The sequence below is a fragment of the Neovison vison genome, chromosome 13 (assembly GCF_020171115.1).
Source record: "Neovison vison isolate M4711 chromosome 13, ASM_NN_V1, whole genome shotgun sequence".
Classification (NCBI taxonomy): Eukaryota; Metazoa; Chordata; class Mammalia; order Carnivora; family Mustelidae; genus Neogale; species Neogale vison.
The window spans coordinates 108,957,390-108,983,136 of NC_058103.1; the positions used below are offsets into that span (position 1 = coordinate 108,957,390).

A 25,747-nucleotide genomic window follows, 5' to 3' on the forward strand; every position below is an offset into this window, starting at 1 on the left:
TAATTACAACTTAAAATGAAAATGTAGCTTCGCCTGATTAATTGTACAGTGTAGTTCAGATGAATGCAGGGTTTTTTTTTACTTATATTGTGAAGAGATTGATCTATTTATAAATTTGAGTTTTTATAATATTTTAAGACTTATTTTAGATGCTGATTTAATACACAGGGTATGCATGACTATTAAAAGTATTCTAATAGTTATCTGTAAACTGAAAAAACCAACAAGCACACACTCATAACTGCTGTTTTAAGAAAATGTTACCTCAAACTGAATTACAGAAATACTTTTAGCCAACAGATGCTCAGACCAAGTGACTGACAAGCATACTTCTTAGAATTCATTTAATTCTCACACTTATCCCCACAATTTTAACAGTCACCTTGGCTCAAAGCTATGCTAATGATGCGATTCTACTGGGCTTAAGAATCATAACTGTCGGGATGCCTGGGTGGCTCAGTTGGTTAAGCAGCTGCCTTCGGCTCAGGTCATGATCCCAGCGTCCTGGGATCGAGTCCCACATCGGGCTCCTTGCTCGGCAGGGAGTCTGCTTCTCCCTCTGCCTCTGCCTGCCTCTCTGTCTGCCTGTGCTTGCTCTCTCTCCCTCTCTCTGACAAATAAATAAAATCTTAAAAAAAAAAAAAAAAAAGAATCATAACTGTTAGCTAAGAAGAAATATAAACACATACATTTTAGAAAGGGCAATTTCTGATTTTTCACGTTTAAGAAGTATAGCCTCAACTAAGAAAGCTTAGTTCAATCTGAAATTACAAAAACTGACTGAGTTTGCTCCACCATATTTACAATAAATTAAATGCTACTTGGGGAAAAGATATACTATAGAATGAAATTATTTGGAGTGTCACATCTATTTTACTTTGATAGTAAGTTCAACAGAAAACTTAAAAGATAAAAAAGTTTTCCCCGACTAAATGCAAGGATAATTATTTTGTTCTCAATTTAATTCTGATTTTTACCTGGGATGATATGATTTCCATTTGCATTTATGTTAAAACAAACTGTCATTTTACACACAAGTTTTATTGCTCATTAGATTTTTAACTCTTATGTCATACTCAATGATTCTGGCTTGAAAGTGGTAACTGCTTTAGGCAAAATCCACACTAGAATATCAGACAGTCTCTTCAACACTCTATAGAGGATAAGGGAATTAAACAAAGACTGTGCAAAGCAAAACCATTTATAAAGAAATTGCAGACCACCAGGATTTTGGATTTGGATAATCCACTTAGTTTAGCATGGCTGTGTCTTAAAAGGACAATTCCAAGACCATAATATAGGTCACGTCCTTAAGAAACAGAGTAAGTAATGAAATCAATGTCAATTACACAAATTTCCATATTTACATGATGCCACGGACAACAAGTAAAACAGATTAAACAAAGTTTTCTAATATGCCCAGGCCCAGCACAAGCAAGAAGGAAAAATAATGGTGTAAAACACAGGTTCTTTTTAATCAGGTTCTGCAAAAAGGTAAAACTGTTGCTTTAAAAAAAAAAAAAAAAAAAAAGGGCACCTAAACTAGGGGGTTAAAAAAGCTTGGGCTTATCACTTTAGCTTGAACAGCTATAAACTTTCACATGAGAGAGAAAGAGGTAAGGGAAAGAGTGATACGGGTTTTGCAGGGAGAAGAGAGAAATAAAAAGAAAAGCTAACCTAAAGGTTTCGCCAAAATATAATAATCCGGTTTAGGTGGTAGGCAGTATCCTTCAAAGTACAACTTCATTAATGCAGAACACAACTTCAAAATTCCCAATATGAACCCAAGTGCTTAAAACAAATGCCAACCTCTAAATGCTCTATTAAGTTCTAAACAAACTGTCAAAAGAAATATTGTAAGTAAAATCTGCTTAACATCAATCCTTTATCATATTTTTAATTGCCACATATAGATTCAACTGTTAAGAAAAGTAGTAAATTACAAATGTCTCAAAATTCTTCTTTGCCCAGAAAGCAGAAAACATAAAATGCCTGATATCACAAAGATACTGCCAAATTTATAAACAATGCTGCTTCCTTTTTTTGGTACCAGTGATATTTCTGAATGCTTGTTCCTCAAACTGAGCTGAAAAAGGAAAGCCTGGATGCCCCCAGAAACACAAGAATTTTTTTCTAGATACTTACATGTATTTCTTGGATAAAGGACTAAAAAATGTCTCTGACCAAAGAGGCTTTATAAAGACTACTTGCAGAGAATTACCAACTTACCCATCAGATTTGAGTTCATGAAAGGTGTTGGGGACAAGCCTTCATGGGCCCCTAATCGACTGTCATTCAAGTGATCACTGTAATGAGGGCTGTCTGTAAAACCCTAGGGGGGAAAAAAAAAAAGACCAGAGTATTAAAGAGATTATTTGGCAGCCCTGCTAATTGAGCATAATGACACTCATCTAATTAATATACAGACTTACAAATGGTCATTCCTAACCAAGTTCCTTGTTCATTACTTGAAAAACTAAACAGAAGTGCTCCTTTTATTCCTTTTAAGGTTTTAAAGTAGTTTCTTAATGATCTTAAAAAAAATTAGCCCTATGAACTCATTATAGCCAAAAAGAGTTCTATAAATCATTTTTTAAAAAAAAGGATAAACTAAGAAAATATAATTTTAAGTTGTAATAAATTAGGAAAATATTTATTTCTACCTTCCTTCCTCTGTCTACAAACCCTACCTATTACAAGGTAATTACAAGTTTAAATTAAAATATTAAAAATAATCCACAATCAATATACTAGAAATGAATCTTTTCCTGAATAGCAAACATATATTTAACAATACAAGTATAACAAGACAGACTACTAGAAAAACTGACCCATGTGAAAAGGAAAATATTTGTTAAAAGCAGCTGATTTGGGGTGCCTGGGTGGCTCAGTTGGTTAAGCCTCTGCCTTCGGCTCAGGTCATGATCTCAGGGTCCTGGGATCGAGCCCCACATTGGGCTCTCTGCTCAGCAGGGAGCCTGCTTCCCCACCCCCCCCCGCCGCCTACCTCTCTGTCTACTTGTGATCTGTCAAATAAATAAATAATCTTAAAAAAAAAAAAACCAAAAACAAAAACAGCTAATTTAAATTCTTGAGTCTTGAAGATGAAATTGCACACACCATGAACATATTAAAGTTAATGTTATTATTTCAAAATAGATGTTACTAAGTTTCTCTTTATAACTTAAGACATGTTTAAAAAAAACAAAGGAGGAAAAAAGATACTAAGGTTTACAAATAAATGTTACAAAAGCTCTGTGGATTAAGAACTGTTATAGTTTTTAACTCTTAACACATACTAAGCACAGAATCATATTGTTTTTAAACAAGGTTTTGAATCCTGGTTAGTTAAACCTCAGGTGTTATCTACACTTTTGCTAACTTAAAATGATTTTAGTAAAGATGAGAAAAACTTCCTAGAGGCCCAAACAGGGAAGCAAACTGCCTTGGCTCACAAAAACCAGAGATCACCCAGAATCCCCTGGGAGTATAAAATCATCAATCACTGAACATTTATCATTATCCCGTCCACAGGCTAACATTCAAGAAGACATTTATGGGACTGAAACAGTCCTCACTACCTTCGCCGGCATGCTGTCAGTTCAACCACAGGGCTAGGAACTGAGGGCAAAATAACTGTCAAGTCATCACAATTGCTTATGGATGCATGTCACAATTCCTTCTGCTGTTCTGTTTTAAAACTAACCTTCTGGGAGTGCTAACTCCCAAATGAATCTTTGTTTCATTTTTATCTACTTTAGAATTACTGATACACATGTGATAGACATTCAAGAAGAATCTTGGTGACATTTACAACTTGGTTATGACCACAAGGGTGTCCTCTGGTAACCCCAACGAGAGTCTCCTCGGTCACGGCCACATGCAGCAGAAGCTGTACAAAACAGAATGGCTCCTAGCGAAGGTCAGTTCTTGGAGTTCACTTCTGTTATTTAAAACTTAACACTCTTGAGGTGCTAAGTGACATATCACTATCTCACAGACATCTGGGTATTTTTCTGCCACTTCCTCCCACTGTCACTTTTAGGTATTTAAGTCCAAACAAGGCATTAAAACCTACAAAACACCCACTGAAATACTGTTTACCATCATTACACAAAGATATTACTCCAGAAAAAGGCCAACAAAAATGTGTTTGTAGGTGAGCCACATTGTTCACCTTCATTTAAATGCAGAAGAATAATAAAAGATTAATTTTGTGTGCTCTCAGAACTCTTCATTTTTGAAGTACCAAAAAAGAACGTTTTTTCTTTCCTGATCATAAAAATAAAAACATTCAAGTTTTTTTTTAACTATCTCCTAAAGCAGAAGTATACAAATAGATCTAACTTTTAAGATATCACCAAATGATTATACACACATAGTATATTAACTTCACAGATCACATGTAATACAGTTTAACATAGGGCATATTTATCTCTAAGCCCCCATTAATATGTGCTCAGAGAACACAGAAATTATTTCATGATCAACCATACAAAATAAGTACTGTCCCTTATTCACGTACATCCACAGGCTGTAGGACATAGTACAGAATTTACAACAAGATTATTTCCCAGTCTACTCAGAAAATGTGGGATTGTCATACCGTACTACAGAGAAGTAGTCTATAAACTTTTAAAATCACGTACAAGGAAGATTTGAATATGGGTCATTATTACTTATGTATTTATTCATAAATTGTATACATATATGATTAACCAGCATATAAAATTTCAGTAAAGCTTAATTTTTGCTCATGTAAGACTAAAAATTTACTAGAAATTTGATTATTTTTCCCTACACCTGAAAGGTTCATCTTTTCTTTTTTTTTAAGATTTTATTTATTTGAGAGAGAGAATGCGCAGGGGAAGCAGACTCCCCACTGAGCAGGGAGCAAGACATGGGGCTCCATCCCAGGACCCCGGGGGGATCATGACCTGAGCTGAAGACAGATGTTTAACCAACTGAGCCACCCAGGCGCACCTTAAAGGTTCATCTTAATGCATACAATTTTCTTGAAAAGTCACAGCCCAAGAAGCACAAAAAAAAAAAGACAGACCTTCATCCACAGATGCAAACTGATGCTAGAGGACAGTACAAAGAAAACAGGCTTATAAATGGCTGTCATAGTTTTGGATCTAGCACACACCAAAACTCACTTCAAAGACAAACTGGCTACTGTTTCGAGATTATTCCTGTCATTGCTTCTGCACAGTAGTAGTGATATCCACCAGAACAGAACTTTTTGTGAACCATGATGAAAAGTTACAATGTTATTTAGAAACATTTAAATAAGATCACTTTGTCACATGTGTAAGATTGGTTCTAGAAAAGTACAGTCTTTATCAGCATGATAATGTGTCAACCAGCTGGTTGATACATAGAACAGTGCTTTGCAAACTTCAATATTCATACAATACAGATTATGAGCCACAGGGTCTAGAGTGGGGCCCGAGATTCTGCATTTCTACCACAAAGGTGATGTGATGCTACCAGCCCACAGCCAACACTTCAAGTAGTAAGAAACAAGACAATCTGGAAATAAAGATTTCTTTCACATATAGACAGGAAAAATTCAAGGCTTGGAACGTAATAGCCAGGTACCATCACTCCCTCAAATAAGAACCACATTAAAGTCTCTGCCTTCGGCTCAGGTCATGATCCCAGGGTCTTGGGACGGAGCCCCACATTGGGCTCTCTGCTCAGTAGGGAGCCTGCTTCCGACTCTCTCTGCCTGCCTCTCTGCCTACTTGTAATCTCTGTCTGTCAAATAAATAAATAAAATCTTAAAAAAAAAAAAAAAAAAAAGAACCACATTAAGGGGCGCCTGGGTGGCTCAGTGGGTTAAGCCGCTGCCTTCGGCTCAGGTCATGATCCCAGAGACCTGGGATCGAGCCCCGCATCTGACTCTCTGCTCAGCAGGGAGCCTGCTTCCTCCTCTCTCTCTGCCTCCCTCTCTGCCTGCTTGTGATGTCTCTCTGTCAAATAAATAAATAAAATCTTTATAAAAAAAAAAAAAAAAAAGAACCACATTAAAACGCCAGAAGTTTCCAGGTAAGAATAATTAGGGAGAAATCCCATAGTTCACCAAAAAATCTAAAGCAATTAGAATAACAAACTATTTTTATGTATGTAGGTATATATTCCTCCATATAGTTTTAAGTAGACAACGGATGTCAAATAGAGCTTTAATGGAAGAAGTTAGTTAACCTGGTGTTTAAACAGAAGACTCCCTGAGTACCACATAGAGTTAGGCAATGAGGACGGATGCTCATAAGCAGAAATGGCAAAAGAGAAGACTGCCATAACATAATACAGTATGGGGATAACAGAACAGTAAGGAATATAGCGGAATCATACAGGGGCCAGCCAGAATATTAAAGAGTGGAGAAAATAAGGGGAAGGTGACTGGCCTGAGGGAGGAGTTAGAGTAAAACAAAAGGAAAAAAACAAAGCAAGAAATTGTTAAGATGAAGCCCAAGTAGATCAGTCAATGGAATTGACAAATGAATGCTATATTCAATTCTGGAATGAAAAGGAAATAAACCAGTAATATCATTAAATACAGAACAACCATGGTATGTATTTTACATTGATAGAGCATTACTATGCTAATAAAAATGGTCAAACCTGATCCCCTACAGCTCCTAATTCAGATCTTGAATTCTATAAAATGGATTTACTATGATAACCATGAGACTTTTGTATATGAGATGATAAACACTACATTATGAAGAATATGCAATATTACCAGATTCATCTATCATACAGCTTTTGTCATAATATTTTTAGTCAAAAATACTTCCAAATGCACCCTAAAAAATTACTGTTCCCGTTTTATGATAAAAATGGAGGGGGCACCTGGGTGGCTCAGTTAGTTAAGTGTCCAACTTTTGATTTCGGCTCAGGTCATGATCATGGAATTGAGCTCTGCCCTGGGCTCTGACCAGCGGGGAGTCTGTCTGAGGTTCTCTCTCTCACCTAAAGGAGCAGGAGAAAGAACAAGAAAGAAACCCTAAACCCAGCAGGAGAAGAGAAATCATAAAGATCAGAGCAGAAATCAATGAAATAGAAACCAAAAAACCCAACAGAACAAATCAACGAAACTAGGAGCTGGTTCTTTGAATGAATTAATAAGATTGATAAACCCCTGGCCAGACTTATCAAAAAGAAAAGAGAAAGGACCCAAATAAATAAAATCATGAATGAAAGAGGAGAGATCACAACTAACACCAAAGAAATACAAACAATTATAAGAACATACTATGAGCAACTCTATGCCAACAAATTTGACAGTCTGGAAGAAATGGATGCATTCCTAGAGACATATAAACTACCACAACTGAACCAGGAAGAAATAGAAAGCCTGAACAGACCCATAACCAGTAAGGAGACTGAAACTGTCATCAAAAATCTCCAAACAAACAAAAGCCCAGGGCCAGACGGCTTCCCCGGGGGAATTCTATCAAACATTTAAAGAAGAACTAATTCCTATTCTCCTGAAACTGTTCCAAAAAATAGAAATGGAAGGAAAACTTCCAAACTCATTTTATGAGATTCTCTCTCTTCTTCCTCTGTGCCCCCACCCTGTGCTCGCATGCTCTCTCTCTCCAAAATGATGAATCTTTTAAAAAAATGGAAAGAACTCAAAATATCAATAACTGACAAAATCAGTCATTGCACAGGTTACAAAAACCGTTCAACTTCATACTTAAAAATCTATCTAAATTGCAATTTAATTTGCAAATCCTAAACAGCCTCATCCGAATGCATAACACCCTGTCAAACCTTTATATTGTGGAACATGTTCTATAAAAAATGCATTTAGTACTTTTTTCTATGCTCTTTTCATGGTATAGAATTCAGAAATGGTAATCCCTCCTCCAATGTGACAGTAGACCTAAAGTAATCAATCAAATCTGCTACCATTTTTAAACTAATTTAAACGGCACATAAGTCAAATATTTTCTCCTACCACAATCAACAAAAGCACCTAGTATTATTTATTTACATAATAATACTCTATTCTTATTTGTCTCCTCAAAAATATAAGAACTTTTTACCACTAGATAATTTTTTAAATAGCTCATTAAAAAATTTATTTCACCCAACCAATAAATAAAGTGTAATCACCGGAGTACCTCCCCAGGTTGAGAACAGATTCCTGGTTTTTCTAACCTATTTTGTTATTTCTTTGTATGAAAACTAGTGTCTAATCCTATTTATAAATATTCTTTCCAATTTTTTTTCAATAGTTTAAAAGGGCGGGGTGGGAAAAGTCTATTTCAATATTTACTTTCTCAGAAAAGCTTCCCCTCTTTCCCAGACCCTAGTAAGACCAAATTGGGTGAATTCATTCTAGGCTCCCACAACAGCAAGAATTTCCATTATATCACTGCTCACACTTACTGAAATTACCTATTTAATTATCCATTTAAATTATACCATAATTATCTGTTATAATTGCACAGTACTGTGTAGTGGATAAATGTGGAAGTTTTGGAGCCAGACTGGCAGATGTGAATTCCATCTTTTCATCCACACATGCTAGCTGTGTGACTTGGGGCAAAGTAATCTTTCTTGCCTCAGTTTCATTATCTATAAAATCAGAATAATAATAAATACTACCTTCACCTCACAAGTTGTTGTAAGGAGTAATGAGTTAATATATTGTAGCAAATGGAAAAGTGCTTGGAACATAGTAAGTACACAATAAAAGCTCATCATCATTTTTATCATTTCACTTAGAAGTCATTACGTCAAACAGATTTTGAGAATGCAGGGACTGTGTCTGGTTTTTTTGATGATTATATCCTCAGAACAATGGCTGGCACATATATAGCAGTTGCTCAATAAATGACAGATTGGAGATTTCAGCTGCTAAATCTTTATAATGCTGCAGGGGGTGTAGATAGTATAAAGGTTAAATGAGCTTTTCTACAGAACACTCAATAAGTAGCAGAAAGAAGGCTGATGAAGTACCAGTTTATTTAACTGGATTGAATTAAGAGACCACAGACTTTTGGTATTCAAAGAGCCACAAGATTTCACACCAGTTATCGAAATCCTCTAGCTTCTATGTGGTCAAAGCCAGTAGAATCAGCTAAAAGCCATAAGCCATCAGAAAGCTTTGGACCAGACCTGGGTACCAATGGGTGGTTACATCTCAAAGAGAAGTAAAATGGAAATAAAACCATGCAGAAATAAAACAAATGAAATTTAAAAGAAAACAAGTGACCTACTGTATTTCTTTATTTACCCCTATGATAAATTACCAAAATAAGTGTCTAGATAAGGAATGTTGTATTTTTTAAGCTAATCCTTGAATGTGATTATCTCTGTTAAAAATACCCATGAAAAAGAGAAGTGAGTTGACTCGATCACAGTAGTCTATTGTTATCTGAAACCAGGGGCTGTGTCTTTATCATGTTACTCTACACTAGTGACAAGCACATTAATGGGTACACAGTATTAAAATTAAAAAAATTTGTTAATTTAATGAATGAGTGAAAAACTAACACTGTTAATCAGGCCTACATTTGGAAAAGCTACTTAATATTCATTATGTGAAGGTTCTGTTATCCTTTAACTGGTCAGATGCTAATATATAATAAATTTTGACAGAGAAATAGATTTTGTCATCCAGATTCATAAATTCCTAAGGGAAAACATGTTTTATTCCTCTTTAGGATTCCAAAAGAGACCAGCAGAGAATTTTGCATGTCATTAGGTAAGTTTTTCTTTTTTCTAATTTTTTTAAGAAAGAGAGAGGAGAGTGTGAGGGTGGGGGGCAGAAAGAGAGAGAGAATCCTAAGCAGGTCCCACGTCCAGCACAGAGCCTGACACAGGACTTGAGCTCATGATCTTGAGATCACAAACTGTGCCAAAATCAAGAGTTAGGCACTTAATCAACGAGCCTCCCAGGTACCCCATGTGTTTAAGTTTTTCTTGAGGATGAATAACCCTTCCAGATAACTTTTAAAAGTTTTTATTATTATTATTATTCTTTCTTTTGTATTCTCTCCTCCCAACTCAAACCCTGACCCTGAGATCAAGACTCACATGCTCTTCCTACTGAGCCAGCAAAGCACCCCTCCAGGTAACTTTTTATTGATGAAGGGTAGGAAGTGGTTCCATATAATTACTGTAACCCCAGACTGAACAGCAGGTTTTGAATTGTCTTGGGTGTGAGGGGAGGGAGAATCAAACTCTTTTGAGAGGTGAAAGGATTCTCCAAAACTATGATGGATACGTGAAGCACTGCTTAGTACAAGGACTTAAATTACTTTGGAATGTGCGATCCCAGAGGATCACCTAAAAAAAGTACATATGGGTTCAGTTCTAAGTGAGCCCACTCTTATTCACAAATGTATCCAAGTAATTGCTAATGTCATCTGTTAGAAACAGATTTGATGCTTTCTTGCTCTAGCCTAAAGCTTTGTCATGTTTGAAAGTTTACAAGCAGAAAGGTTTCTGTATTTCATCTGTTCAAAGTTCCTTCTCTATACGGAGAAATCAAAACATCTCTAGGCATAACAGGAAAAAGTTTATTGAAATGGGAAAAGTAAAAAATATATTACTGAATCCAGATGGTTTGTAAGATTTTAGAGCCCTAACAAACCATATAGTTCACACTCATTTTATCTACCGTACAGATGAGGAGACATTAGTTAAGCTGAGTGTTTTGCTAAAGATCTGGAAGTGAGGGACTGGGCTCACTGAAATTAATAAAAATGCCATATACCTCAAAATAAATTCACAGGGGGTTCTAAAACTAACATTATGAGGCAAATATAGCCAAGATTCTCATTTTACGTTTTAAAAAACTGAAGTGTAGGGTAACCAAGATGACAAAACAGATGGACTCAAACTCTGATCATTAACTTCTAATAAGAAGCTTCCGTCTTATTCTGTACCAGTATCATATATATAAAGTAAGTCTTGGGGCGCCTGGGTGGCTCAGTGGGTTAAAGCCTCTACCTTCAGCTCAGGACGCGATCCCAGGGGTCTGGGATCAAGCCCCACATCAGGTTCTCTGCTCAGCAGGGAGCCTGCTTTCCCCTCTTTCTCTGCCTGCCTCTCTGCCTACTTGTGATCTCTGTCAATTAAATAAATAAAAAATATTAAAAAAAATAAAGTAAGTCTTGCTCCTAAAGTTCTTGTAAATTTCCTTGATATTAAGTTCAATAAAGATGAGGAAATCTCTTTTTGGTGCTTTTAAGAGATTTAATTCTGACTAATTTTTTTTTCCATATTATAGGTCTCCATCTTTTAGGTTTTTCGATTCTAAATTCTCAATTACCATCCTTCTTACAGATTTTGAAACTTAACTCTTCAGGAATGACTATATCAAAATCATAAATCCATTAACACATGAAACATAAAAAGTGAAGAACATTTTTGTACTACAAGTATAAAAGGATGTAACATAAATTAGTTTATTAAAAAATATTAACACATCTATACTGTAACTATTTCATATATAAAATTCAAGGGCAAAATGTAAATTAAGAATAATGCTGTTATATTAGTTTGTAATATTATAAATAAGCAGCACCACAAGGATTGATGTTTCTAAGAATACAGGAAATATTACACAGAGGAGGTTCCTTTTTTTTTTTTTTCTTTTTTTAGTTTTAGCTCCACCTACTACGTGGTTCTTGCCAAAACGACAGACAGTAACTCCAGACAAGAAGCATACTATTCTGTTGATGGTTTCTAATCTTTAGATTTTGGCTGCTTCTCATTAACTAGCAAAACTTACAGAGTCTAACTTATTTCCAGTTCAGAAACAGATGCTCCATTTAGGGCAAAAATTTGAAAAACAATAAAAAGTAAACTCAATTAGAAAATTCTCTACCTTAAAAAATTATATTATAAAATATTGTGCAACATATATAAAATTTTTAAGACACCTGTTAACTTAGTTTATTCTTAATTTAACATCCTGAGTTTACACCTATAAAAGGTCTCTTTTTAAAAGATTTTATTTACTTATTTGAAAGAGAGAGAGCACAAGCAAAAAGGGAGGTGCAGAAGGAGAAGCAGACTCCCCACTGAGGAGCTGATGTGGGGCTCAATCCCAGAACCCTGGGATCAGGACCTGAGTCAAAGGCAGATGCTTGGGAGCCCCTATAAAATTTTATTAAAAAATTACAAATGTGGGGCTCCAGGATGGCTCAGGCAGTAAATGTCTGACTCTTACATATTTTAAAGCTTTTATCTTCTATTACTGTATGTCAACAGATTAAGATGAAGCATAAAATACCTGTTCAACAAATATTTTTAAATATTTGGTGTCCAGGGGTAGCTCAGTGGATTAAGCATCTGCCTGCAGCTCAGGTCATGCATGGTCCAGGGTCCTGGGATGGAGTCCTGCATTGGGCTCCCTGCTCAGGGTGTTTGGATGTAATAAATAGCTACATAACCACCACTCAACAAATAAAACATTACCAATACAGCTCAACCCCTATGGAATTCTCTCGAATTCCCCTCTGAAGTAAACAATATCCTAAGTTTGTCTTTTTATTGCTTTCATGCATTACTTAACACTTCTATTACATATGCACATTCCCTAACATATAGCACCATTTAGCATGTTTCAAAATGTTGTCTAAATAGTATCCCTTTTTCTTTACTCACTTAACATTCAATATGTAAGACTAACACATGTTGAAAATGTGTAGCACTGGTATATACATGTCACTACTATATAATATTCTATTTATAAACATACCACAATTTATCTATCCATTCCCCTTTCAGTGACATTTAGCTTGCTTCCCACTTTTCTCCATTACAAATAAGACTGCTATGAACACTTCAGTAGTAAGTCTCTTTGCATATACATGACAATTTATGTGAAATTTTCTCTAGGAGTGGAATTCCTAGGTTATAGAGTATGCACACCTTCAAAGTTACTAGATATTGCCGAACTGTTTTGTAGAAAAGAAATACACTATCATTTAGGAAAAAAAGTCTCATATTTCATACTAAATTCAGAAAGTTTCTGAGCTATACAGAGAGCCCCAACTTATGAGAGAAAGCTTCTAAAGCCCACTTACAAGTTTTATGTAACTTGTGATGCATTTTCCAGATGGTAAAAAACAAAGCAATCAAGAGTACATTTCCTTATCAGTTCATTTAACCCTTATGTAGTTCTTTTCTTATCCAAAATAGACCAACCTGGATTAAAAGCTCGTCTTTTGTCATAATAAATATTCAAGACCACATTTGTTAAATGAGTTCATCTTCTCTAAGCCCCTTAGTTTACATTAATGTTCTATAAATAAAACTGCATCCATTACTCCAGGTGTTACTCAAGCAAAATTTGACAGAAATACAGTAATAGTTTCAGTTTGTTACCTGGTCTTGACGTTCAGTGTTAATACAGACTGTCATAGCCACTGGGCAACAGTGCTGACTATGCTAATTGTTAGATCCTGACCCTACAGGCATAACAGCTCACAGTTCATGATTTAAAACAGTAATGTGTATCCTGGTAATATCTAGAGGACAATACTTTTGGATTCCCTTGTCAGCCACTGTGATACTGACCAGGATTCAGCCAATTAAACTGCCTCTTCCTGCTCCTATGAAGAAAGCCACTCATCTTTAAGGGTAAGCCCAAATTAAAAGAATAATCTTCCTTTGATAACTGGCTCATATGGGTGGTAAATCTGTGGCCTGGATTTAGTTCCCTGAAAATAAAAGTAAATAAGCCATAGATGAAAGATCAGGGATTCCTTTTAGGAATACATATGAAGTCTTCACTTGATCTATATAATTTAAGGTTTACTGTGCCAACAATAATAGCATGGGCATCCGTTTGATGCTATTTGCAAGAACAGGAGTTAAGGGTTCTACTCACTTAAACCTTACAACATCACAAATCCTCACAACTGATGAACTGTTATTCCCATTACCTAGATAAGAAAATGAGCACAGAGAATTTACATAATTCACATGATATTCAATAGCAAGTAGCAGGATTAAGTCTGAACCCAAGCAATTTAATTCCAGAGCCCACCATGGAATGTTGCCTCTCTAGTAATAACTATTCCTCCCTAGAATTATTGTGAATTAAAAGTCTCAATGTCACAGGTTAGTGACACAAAAGGAAGAGTCTATTTGTTGAAATAGTAATTCACAGGTGAAAAGAAATTAAGCCAGGAAAAGGCAACAACAGTAAAACAATTAAAAAATTTTTTTTAAACCACCGAATTTGGCAAGAGGTATTGGAAATAGTGGAGGTAGTTATAAGAGCTTTTGAGAATTTTCTGAACCTGTGGATTCTGGTGGGAAAACAGCAAACAAAATGGGAAATGGAAAATTTTCCTATGGTAAGTAGATAATCAAGTACATTCATTCATTCCTCCTGCAGAATATTCCCCTTGCCCAAGGTGGGAATAAACTGCAGCAACCTTCTGTGATGCGGAGATAATTCCTGCAGAGAATTGCAAACAGAGGCCCCAGAGAACCTAAAAGGAAATTCAAACCCATTAGGACTAGTGGTTGAGTGCCCCATGTAAGACCGGGTTTATAAAAATGACATGGCAACTATAATTAATAATAAATATTTATTACAACAAAAGGGACAGGAAACTCTAGAGAAAGACTATGTAACTCTATCCCAATAAACTAAAGTGAACATCTAAATGACACTGAAAATTTAAAAAAAAAAATTATAAGAATCTTTAGGGTCAGAGCCTTAAATACAACTTCAATCTGAGGCCTACCCTGAGAAACAGAGTCAGAGGAAACACCTAATTTTCCTTCAGAAATTGGTGACTTGTTTTTGCAGCACTGAAGCTAACCAGAAAAGAGAAAGACTCACTATCCCTTCTTGAGCTCCTAGATGTCTGGAACCCCTGGTAGTCACCAGGCTAAAGGACCACAGATGCCATATAGATATTCCAATGAAGAAAGAAAACTTTACTTCTACCTAATACCAAAGGAAGACAATGCCCCTGATTCCAGATACATAGATTCTCTTGGAGAGTTCTCAGCAGCTGAAAAGTTAGGACTTCCTTTTTTTCTTTTTTTAGGACTTCCTTTGAAAAATAGAAAAGCTTCATCATCAGGTAAGAAAAGTAGGTACAAAGACTCCGTGCGGACATATCTGATACAAAACCCCTAACTTTTAGAGATGACTTTTTAAGGATAAATGGGCTTCTGAAAACTAAACATGGTCCTCTTAGCTCAAGCTTCTATATTAAATGAGTAGGTCGGTCAAAGAGTTATTCTTGCATTATGTACATTAAGAATTTTAAAATTTGACAAAGCATTCAAAATATTTTAATTTTTAATTTTTATAAACATATATTTTTATCCCCAGGGGTACAGGTCTGTGAATCGTCAGGTTCACACACTTCACAGCACTCACCAAAGCACATACCCTCCCCAATGTCCATAATCCCACCCCCTTTCTCCCCCCAGCAACCCTCAGTTTGCTTTGTAAGATTAAGAGTCACTTATGGTTTGTCTCCCTTCCAATCCCATCTTGCTTCATTTATTCTTCTCCTACCCCCTTAAGCCCCCATGTTGCATCACCACTTCCTCATATCAGGGAGATCATATGATAGTTGTCTTTCTCCGATTGACTTATTTCGCTAAGCATGATACGATCTAGTTCCATCCACGTTGTCGCAAATGGCAAGATTTCATTTCTTTTGATGGCTGCACAGTATTCCATTGTGTATATATACCATATCTTCTTGATCCATTCATCTGTTGATGGACATCTAGGTCTTTCCATAGTTTGGCTATTGTGGACATTGCTGCTATAAACATTTGGGTGCACGTGCCCCTTCGGATCACTACATTTGTATCTTTAGGGTAAATACCAGTAGTGCAATTGCTGGGTCATAGGGCAGTTCTATTTTCAACATTTTGAGTAACCTCCATGCTGTTTTCCAGTGTGGTTGCACCAGCTTGCATTCCCACCAACAGTGTAGGAGGGGTCCCCTTTCTCCACATCCTTGCCAGCATCTGTCGTTTCCTGACTTGTTACTTTTAGCCATTCTGACTGGTGTGAGGTGGTTATCTCATTGTGGTTTTGATTTGTATTTCCCTGATGCTGAGTGATATGGAGCACTTTTTCATGTCTGTTGGCCATCTGGATGTCTTCTTTGCAGAAATGTCTGTTCATGTCCTCTGCCCAGTTCTTGACAGGATTATTTGTTCTTTGGGTGTTGAGTTTGCTAAGTTCTTTATAGATTTTGGACACTAGCCCTTTATCTGATATGTTGTTTGCAAATATCTTCTCCCAATCGTCAGTTGTCTTTTGGTTTTGTTAACTGTTTCCTTTGCTGTGCAAAAGCTTTTGATCTTGATAAAATACCAATAGTTCATTTTTGCCCTTGGTTCCCTTGCCTTTGGCGATGTTCCTAGGAAGATGTTGCTGTGGCTGAGGTCGAAGAGGTTGCTGCCTGTGTTCTCCTCAAGGATTTTGATGGATTCCTTTCTCACATTGAGGACCTTCATCCATTTTGAGTCTATTTTCATGTGTGGTTAAGAAAATGGTCCAATTTCATTTTTCTGCATGTGGCTGTCCAATTTTCCCAACACCATTTATTGAAGAGGCTGTCTTTTTTCCATTGGACATTCTTTCCTGCTTTGTCAAAGATTAGTTGACCATAGAGTTGAGGGTCTATTTCTGGGCTCTCTATTCTGTTCCATTGATCTATGTGTCTGTTTTTGTGCCAGCACCATGTTGTCTTGATGATGACAGCTTTGTAATAGAGATTGAAGTCCGGAATTGTGATGCCACCAACTTTGGCTTTGTTTTTCAATATCCCTTTGGCTATTCGAGGTCTTTTCTGGTTCCATATAAATTTTAAAATTATTTGTTCCATTTCTTTGAAAAAGATGGATGGTACTTTGATAGGAATTGCATTAAATGTGCAGATTGCTTTAGGTAGCATAGACATTTTCACAATATTTATTCTTACAACCCAGGAACATGGAACATTTTTCCATTTCTTTCTGTCTTCCTCAATTTCTTTCATGAGTATTTTATAGTTTTCTGAGTATACATTCTTTGCCTCTTTGGTTAGGTTTATTCCTAGGTATCTTATGGTTTGGGGTGCAATTGTAAATGGGATTGACTCCTTAATTTCTCTTTCTTCTGTCTTGTTGTTGGTGTAGAGAAATGCAATTGATTTCTGTGCATTGATTTTATATCCTGACACTTTACTGAATTCCTGTACAAGTTCTAGCAGATTTGGAGTGGAGTCTTTTGGGTTTTCCACATATAGTATCATATCATCTGCGAAGAGTGATAGTTTGACTTCTTCTTTGCTGATTTGGATGCCTTTAATTTCCTTTTGTTGTCTGATTGCTGAGGCTAGGACTTCTAGTACTATGTTGAATAGCAGTGGTGATAATGGACATCCCTGCCGTGTTCCTGACCTTAGTGGAAAAGCTTTCAGTTTTTCTCCATTGAGAATGATATTTGCGTTTCATAAACGGCTTTGATAATATTGAGGTATGTGCCCTCTATCCCTACACTTTGAAGAGTTTTGATCAGGAAGGGATGCTGTACTTTGTCAAATGCTTTTTCAGCATCTATTGAGAGTATCATATGGTTCTTGTTGTTTCTTTTATTGATGTGTTGTATCACATTGACTGATTTGCGGATGTTGAACCAAACTTGCAGCCCTGGAATAAATCCCACTTGGTCGTGGTGAATAATCCTTTTAATGTACTGCTGAATCCTATTGGCTAGTATTTTGGTGAGAATTTTCGCATCTGTGTTCATCAAGGATATTGGTCTATAGCTCTCTCTCTCTTTTTTTTTTTTAAAGATTTTATTTATTTATTTGACAGAGAGAGATTACAAATAGGCAGAGAGGCAGGCAGAGAGAGAGAGGAGGAAGCAGGCTCCCTGCTGAGCAGAGAGCCCAATGCAGGCCTCGATCCCAGGACCCTGAGATCATGACCTGAGCCGAAGGCAGCGGATTAACCCACTGAGCCACCCAGGCGCCCTATAGCTCTCTTTTTTGATGGAATCCTTGTCTGGTTTGGGGATCAAGGTGATGCTGGCCTCATAAAATGAGTTTGGAAGTTTTCCTTCCATTTCTATTTTTTGGAACAGTTTCAGGAGAATAGGAATTAGTTCTTCTTTAAATGTTTGGTAGAATTCCCCTGGGAAGCCGTCTGGCCCTGGGCTTTTGTTTGGAGATTTTTGATGACTGTTTCAGTCTCCTTACTGGTTATGGGTCTGTTCAGGCTTTCTATTTCTTCCTGGTTCAGTTGTGGTAGTTTATATGTCTCTAGGAATGCATCCATTTCTTCCAGACTGTCAAATTTGTTGGCGTAGAGTTGCTCATAGTATGTTCTTATAATTGTTTGTATTTCTTTGGTGTTAGTTGTGATCTCTCCTCTTTCATTCATGATTTTATTTATTTGGGTCCTTTCTCTTTTCTTTTTGATAAGTCTGGCCAGGGTTTAATCAATCTTATTAATTCTTTCAAAGAACCAGCTCCTAGTTTCGTTGATTTGTTCTATTGTTATTTTTGGTTTCTATTTCATTGATTTCTGCTCTGATCTTTATGATTTCTCTTCTCCTGCTAGGTTTAGGGTTTCTTTCTTGTTCTTTCTCCAGCTCCTTTAGGTGTAGGGTTAGGTTGTGTACCTGAGACCTTTCTTGTATCGCTATGTATTTTCCTCTCAGGACTGCAAGGAATGATCCCAATCTTTTGATACTGGTTGAGTCCTGATTTAGGACCAAGAATGTGATCTATTCTGGAGAATGTTCCATGTGCACTAGAGAAGAATGTGTATTCTGTTGCTTTGGGATGAAATGTTCTGAATATATCTGTGATGTCCATCTGGTCCAGTGTGTCATTTAAGGCCTTTATTTCCTTGTGGATCTTTTGCTTGGATGATCTGTCCATTTCAGTGAGGGGAGTGTTAAAGTCCCCTACTATTATTGTGTTATGGTTGATGTGTTTCTTTGATTTTCTTATTAATTGGTTTATATAGTTGGCTGCTCCCACATTGGGGGCAAAGACATTTAAAATTGTTAGATCTTCTTGTTGGACAGACCCTTTGAATATGATATAGTGTCCTTCCTCAGCTCTTATTATAGTCTTTGGCTTAAAATCTAAATGATCTGATATAAAGATTGCCACTCCTGCTTTCTTCTGATGTCCATTAGCATGGTAAATTCTTTTCCACCCCTTCACTTTAAATATGGAGGTGTCTTAGGGCTTAAAATGAGTTTCTTGTAGGCAACATATAGATGGGTTTTGTTTTTTTATCCATTCTGATACCCTGTGTCTTTTGATTGCGGCATTTAGCCCATTAACATTCAGGGTAACTATTGAGAGATATGCATTTAGTGCCATTGTATTGCCTGTAAGGTGACTGTTACGGTATATTGTCTCTGTTCCTTTCTGATCTACCACTTGTAGGCTCTCTCTTTGCTTAGAGGACCCCTTTCAATATTTCCTATAGAGCTGGTTTGGTGTTTGCAAATTCTTTCAGTGTTTGTTTGTCCTGGAAGCTTTTAATCTCTCCTCCTATTTTCAATGATAGCCTAGCTGGATATAGTATTCTTGGCTGCATGTTTTTCTCATTTAGTGCTCTGAATATATCATGCCAGCTCTTTCTGGCCTGCCAGGTCTCTGTGGATAAGTCAGCTGCCAATCTAATATTTTTACCCTTGTATGTTACAGACTTCTTTCCCAGGCTGCTTTCAGGATTTTCTCTTTGTCACTAAGACTTGTAAATTTTACTATTAGGTGACGGGGTGTGGGCCTAATCTTATTGATTTTGAGGGGCGTTCTCTGCACCTCCTGAATTTTGATGCTTGTTCCCTTTGCCATATTGGGTAAATTCTCCCCAATAATTCTCTCCAGTATACCTTCTGCTCCCCTCTCTCTTTCTTCTTCTTCTGGAATCCCAATTATTCTAATGTTGTTTCGTCTTATGGTGTCACTTATCTCTTGAATTCTCCCTTCATGGTCCAGTAGCTGTTTGTCCCTCTTTTGCTCAGCTTCTTTATTCTCTGTCATTTGGTCTTCTATATCGCTAATTCTTTCTTCTGCCTCATTTATCCTAGCAGTGAGAGCCTCCATTTTTGATTGCACCTCATTAATAGTTTTTTTAATTTCATCTTGGTTAGATTTTAGTTCTTTTATTTCTCCAGAAAGGGCTTTTATATCTCCCGGGAGGGTTTCTCTAATATCTTCCATGCCTTTTTCGAGCCCGGCTAGAACCTTGAGAATTGTCATTCTGAACTCTAGATCTGACATATTACCAATGTCTGTATTGATTAGGTCCCTAGCCTTCGGTACTGCCTCTTGTTCTTTTTTTTGTTGTGAATTTTTCCGCCTTGTCATTTTGTCCAGTAAGCGTATATGAAGGAGCAAGTAAAATACTAAAAGGGTGGCAACAACCCCAGGAAAATATGCTTTAACCAAATGAGAAGAGATCCCAAATTGTAAGGGGGGAGAAAGGGGATAAAAAGAGGTTCAGACAGAAAGAAAGAAAGGAAAAAAAAGGAAAGAAACAAAAGAATTAAAAAAATAAAATAAAGAAAAGTATAAAAAAAGAAAAAATATATATATTTAGATAAACTAGTTAAAAAACGTTAAAAAAGAAAGGGTAAAAGTTAAAAACATTTTAGCAGAAGAAGAGAAAAAAAATGAAAAAGAAAAAAAATTAAATTAACTGCAAGACTAAAGAATCATAGGGAGAAAGCCATGAGTTCCGTGCTTTGCTTTCTCCTCCTCTGGAATTCTGCTGCTCTCCTTGGTATTGAAACTGTACTCCTTGGTAGGTGAACTTGGTCTTGGCTGGATTTCTTGTTGATCTTCTGGGGAAGGGGCCTGTTGTAGTAATTCTCAAGTATCTTTGCCCCAGGCGGAATTGCACCGCCCTTACCAGGGGCTGGGCTGAGTAATCCACTCAGGTTTGCTTTCAGGAGCTTTTGTTCCCTGAGCGCTTTCCGTAAGAGTTCCGGAGGACGGGAATATAAATGGCGGCCTCCTGGTCTCCGGCCCAGAGGAGCCGAGAGCCCAGGGCCCGACTCCTCAGTGCGCCCTCAGAGAACAGCGCCCAGTAACTCCCGTCTGCCTGACCTCCGGCCGCACTCCGAGCTCACTGAGCCTGCGACCGGTTCAAGGTATCCCCGAGCTGTGAGCTCACTGTCGGCTCTGTCTCTGTAGCTGGCTTCCCCATTCTAATACCCGTAAGCTCTGCGACACTCAGACACCCCTGATCCTTCTGTGAACCTGCGGACCTGAGGCCACGCTGACCCTGCGTGGGCTTCATCCCAGTTTAGCCTCTGGAGCGATGTCCCTCAGCGGAACAGACTTTTAAAAGTCCTGATTTTGTGCTCCGTTGCTCCGCTGCTTGCCGGGAGCTGGCCCCTCCCCCTGGGGTCTATCTTCCCGTCGCTTTGGATTCACTTCTCTGCCAGTCCTACCTTTCAGAAAGTGGTTGTTTTTCTGTTTCTAGAATTACTGTTCTTCTTCTCTTCGATCTGCCGATGGATTTGTAGATGTTTGCAATCTTTAAATAAGCTCTCTAGCTGATCTCCTGCTAGCTGAAGTAGTCTCAGCCTGCTACTTCTCCACCATCTTGACTCCTCCCCTCGCATTCAAAATATTTTTGAGAAAGCTTCTAATTTTTTTAGTTTAAGTACTTTGAAAAATTATATTTTTAAATGAAATTAAATCAAATCATGCATACGGAAGTGACAATGCATATGTATACCTCAGTAATACTGCCAATAATTAATCAGACTGATACAAAAATGATTAAGTCTTTAACTGCAAGGAACTCATAGTTTAGAAAAAAAGAAACAATACCTAAAAACATTTTAATAAAATGAGTAACTTTTGCATGAGGTCTGAGTCTAAGATTAGTCACATTACAGCCTCCAAAGGTTTGATCTGTAGTCTTAGTCTTCCTAATTAGTCTAATGGGCAAGATGGCATAACCAGTAAAATTTTAAATGATGCCCAAGCCAGTGTGCAAACTTCCAAGATAAACTTCCCGAGTTGAGTAAGAATAGTTTAGAGATGGTAATATATCAGCACAACCTCAAACGAGAACATCAAAACAGAAGGAGCACTCTCAGGCAGAAGAAACAGCATTAAGATTTGTTAAAAATGCCCTAAAGCATAATGAAACATGTTGCTAACTAGAAAACAAAAATGTCAACAAGCATACACCTCTGGTGCCATCATAATCATCACAGTTAAATTTTACTGAGTCCCTTCTATGTGCCACTATCTACAGAAGATCCATTTTCCCCATCTTAAAACTGAGGAAATTTTGTCTTAGAGAATTTAATCTTCTCAAAGTCAGAGAATGGTCGAGAAGTGATTTAAACTTGGGAACTATGACAGTAGATGATTTAATGTTAGTCACTGATTTTTTTTCATTTCCAGCACGAAGAAATCTGGTAATAGAGTACACACTTAAATAGAGAATAATTACCATTAGACAAGCCATTTTCGAGGTCTCAAAATCCCTCTGGTCTCAGGACTTGTACAAAAATATTCTTCTTAAAAAAATATTTTGTCCCTTCAAGCTCTATTACAAAGCTGTCATCATCAAGACAACATGGTACTGGCACAAAAACAGACCCACAGATCAGTGGAACAGAATAGAGAGCCCAGAAATAGACCCTCAACTCTATGGCCAACTAATCTTCGACAAAGCAGGAAAAATGTCCAATGGAAACAAAACAGCCTCTTCAACAAATGGTGTTGGGAAAACAGCTACATGCAGAAAAATGAAATTGGACCATTTCCTCACACCACACATGAAAATAGACTCAAATGGATGAAGGACCTCAATGTGAGAAAGGAATCTATCAAAATCCTTGAGGAGAACACAGGCAGCAACCTCTTCTACCTCAGTCGCAGCAACTTCTTCCTAGGAACACCACCAAAGGCAAGGGAAGCAAGGGCAAAAATGAACTATTGGGACTTCATCAAGATCAAAAGCTTTTGCACAGCAAAGGAAACAGTCAACAAAACCAAAAGACAACTGACGAATGGGAGAAGATATTTGCAAACGATATATCAGATAAAGGGGCTAGTATCCAAAATCTATAAAGAACTTAGCAAACTCAACACCCAAAGAACAAATAATGCAATCAAGAAATGGGTAGAGAACATGAACAGACATTTCTGCAAAGAAGACATCCAGATGGCCAACAGACACATGAAAAAATGCTCCACATCACTCAGCATCAGGAAAATACAAATCAAAACCACAATGAGATACCACCTCACACCAGCCAGAACAAGTCAGGAAACGACAGATGCTGGCGAGGATGCGAAGAAAGGGGACCCCTCCTATACTGTTGGTGGGAATGCAAGCTGGTGCAGCTACTCTGGAAAACAGCACAGAGATTGCTCAAAAAGTTGAAAATAGAGCTAACCTATGATCCAGCAATTGTGCTACTGGGTATTTACCCTAAAAATCCTAATGTAATGATCAGAAGGGGCACGTGCACCAGAATGTTTATAGCAGCAATGTCCACAAAAGTCAAACTATAGAAAGAACCTAGATGTCCATCAACAGATGAATGGATAAAGAAGATGAGGTATTTATATACAATGGAATACTATGCAGCCACCAAAAGAAATGAAATATTGCCATTTGCGATGACGTGGATGGAACTAGAGGGTATTATGCTTAGCGAAATAAGTCAATCGGAGAAAGACAACTATCGTATGATCTCCTTGATATAAAGAAGTGTAGATGCAATAGGGGGTGGGGAGCTTAGGGGGATAGGAAAAGAATAAATGAAACAAGATGGGATCGGGAAGGAGACAAACCAAAAGAGACTCTTAATGTCGTAAAACAAACTGAGGGTGGCTGGGAGAAGGGGTGTAGGGAGAGGGTGGTGGAGTTATGGACACTGGGGAGGGTATGTGCTATGTTGAGTGTTGTGAAGTGTGTAAACCTGGCGATTCACAGACCTGTACCCCTGGGGCTAATAATACATTAAATGTTTATTTAAAAAAATACAAAATTTTAAAACTTTAAAAAAATTTTTTTTGTCTTAAAAAATACTGAGAACTTGGGGCGCCTGGGTGGCTCAGAGGTTTGAGCCTCTGCCTTTGGCTCGGGTCATGATCTCAGGGTCTTGGGATCGAGCTCCGCTTCCGGCTCTCTGCTCAGCAGGGAGCCTGCTTCCTTCTATCTCTCTGCCTGCCTCTCTGCCTACTTGTGATCTCTGTCTATCAAGTAAATAAATAAAACCTTTAAAAAAGAAAAAAAACATACTGAGAACCTGAAGGAGCTTTGTTTGTGTGGAACATATTCAGTGATATTTACCACATTAGAAAGCAAACCTGAGAAATTAAAAACACAAGAACTCAGAGCAAAAACATTATCATATATCATGTAGCATTTCTATACTCCAGAGTACAGTTAGGAAAGAACAAGACTGAAATGGCAAAGAATGTTTTAGTTGTATGAGAATAGTTTTAACCCAGCAAACATTCTAAAGGGTCGCAGAGACACAGAGAGGCCCTTGGAACATACTACATAAATTGCTGGAATAGATTATTCACTATATTTTTAAATAAATTATGAATCCTGATTAACTAGTACTGTCAGAATCTGGAAACCCTACTTGAAGACTATTTATAACAGAGACCTCATTTCAACAGAAAGGAAAAAAGATTCAGGGAAGTCAAGGGGCATTCCTAACATCACACAGCTGGTTCGTGGCAGTTTATTTATTCATTCATTCATTCATTCATTCATTCATTCATTTATTTAAAAGATTTTATTTATTTGGGATAGAGAAAATGAGAGAGAAAGAGAGAGAGAGCATGGGGGCAGGGAGGGTCAGAGAGAGAAGCAGGTTCCCCACTAAACTGGGAGAACAGTGCGGGACACGATCCTGGAACTCCAGATCAGGTCCCGAGCCCAAGGCAGTAGCCCAACCAATTGAGCCACCCTGGCACCTCTGGTGGCAGTTATTTAATCTTACTATATTAAAGAACAGATTTTGTCTTTTGATTATAAAATATCAATAGACAATTATTTGGGGACAGTTGGTAGTAAGGAAAGCAATTACATAATAACAAGCAGGTATCAAAATTCCAGGGCTTTCTGGAATATCCCCAGTACACTCAGTCTTGTTCAGAAAAAGCTGTTGTGCAGGCTTTGTTTCTCCATTCACTCATGTATGTTGCTCCTAGGGTTTCTACTTTCAAGGCAAATCCATGGCTCTTATCAGATCATTTCCATTTCTATTAGCACTTCCAGACAGGATAGAGTAACAGTAACCACATTAACCCTCACACTTGAAACAATAAAAAAACCAAATAGCAGTTTTGAGACATCAGACGTGGACAGCACAGAATACTGATCCCTGAAGAGTGGGGAAACAAAGTGAATCCAAGGATTGCTGATGACTACTAGGGAAGAGGGATGTATCTCCACCTAGAGCTCTACACCAGAGAAAAGTAAAGAATATTTCAGACACAGAGAAGATGAAAAACCTCATTAGTACCAGACAAACACAATGAGAGTGTTAAAAGAAGTTCTTTAATCACAAGAAAAATAATGCCAGCTAGGAATACGGACCTACACAAAGGACTAAAGCATGTTTCCTGATCATAATGGAATTAAATTAAGTATCAATAAAAAAGTTTCATTAGAGAATCCCCAAATATTTCAAAATCAAACAGTACACACTTCTCAGTAAGTATTCAAGGAAGAAATCAATAGCAAAATATTTGGAACTGAAAGAAATGAAAAC

The 25,747-nt window shown here is 37.3% G+C and overlaps 1 protein-coding gene across 5 annotated transcripts in view; it reads right to left on the reverse strand.

Annotated features, from left to right (window-relative positions):
* The window catches only part of TCF12 (transcription factor 12), a 389,433-nt gene that overhangs the window by 188,297 nt on the left and 175,389 nt on the right, over nt 1–25,747 (reverse strand). For all 5 annotated transcript variants that reach the window (XM_044231896.1, XM_044231897.1, XM_044231898.1 and 2 more), the window contains one exon: nt 2,230–2,332. In XM_044231896.1, the coding sequence (XP_044087831.1) occupies nt 2,230–2,332 (103 nt within the window). The remainder of the gene's footprint in view (nt 1–2,229; nt 2,333–25,747) is intronic.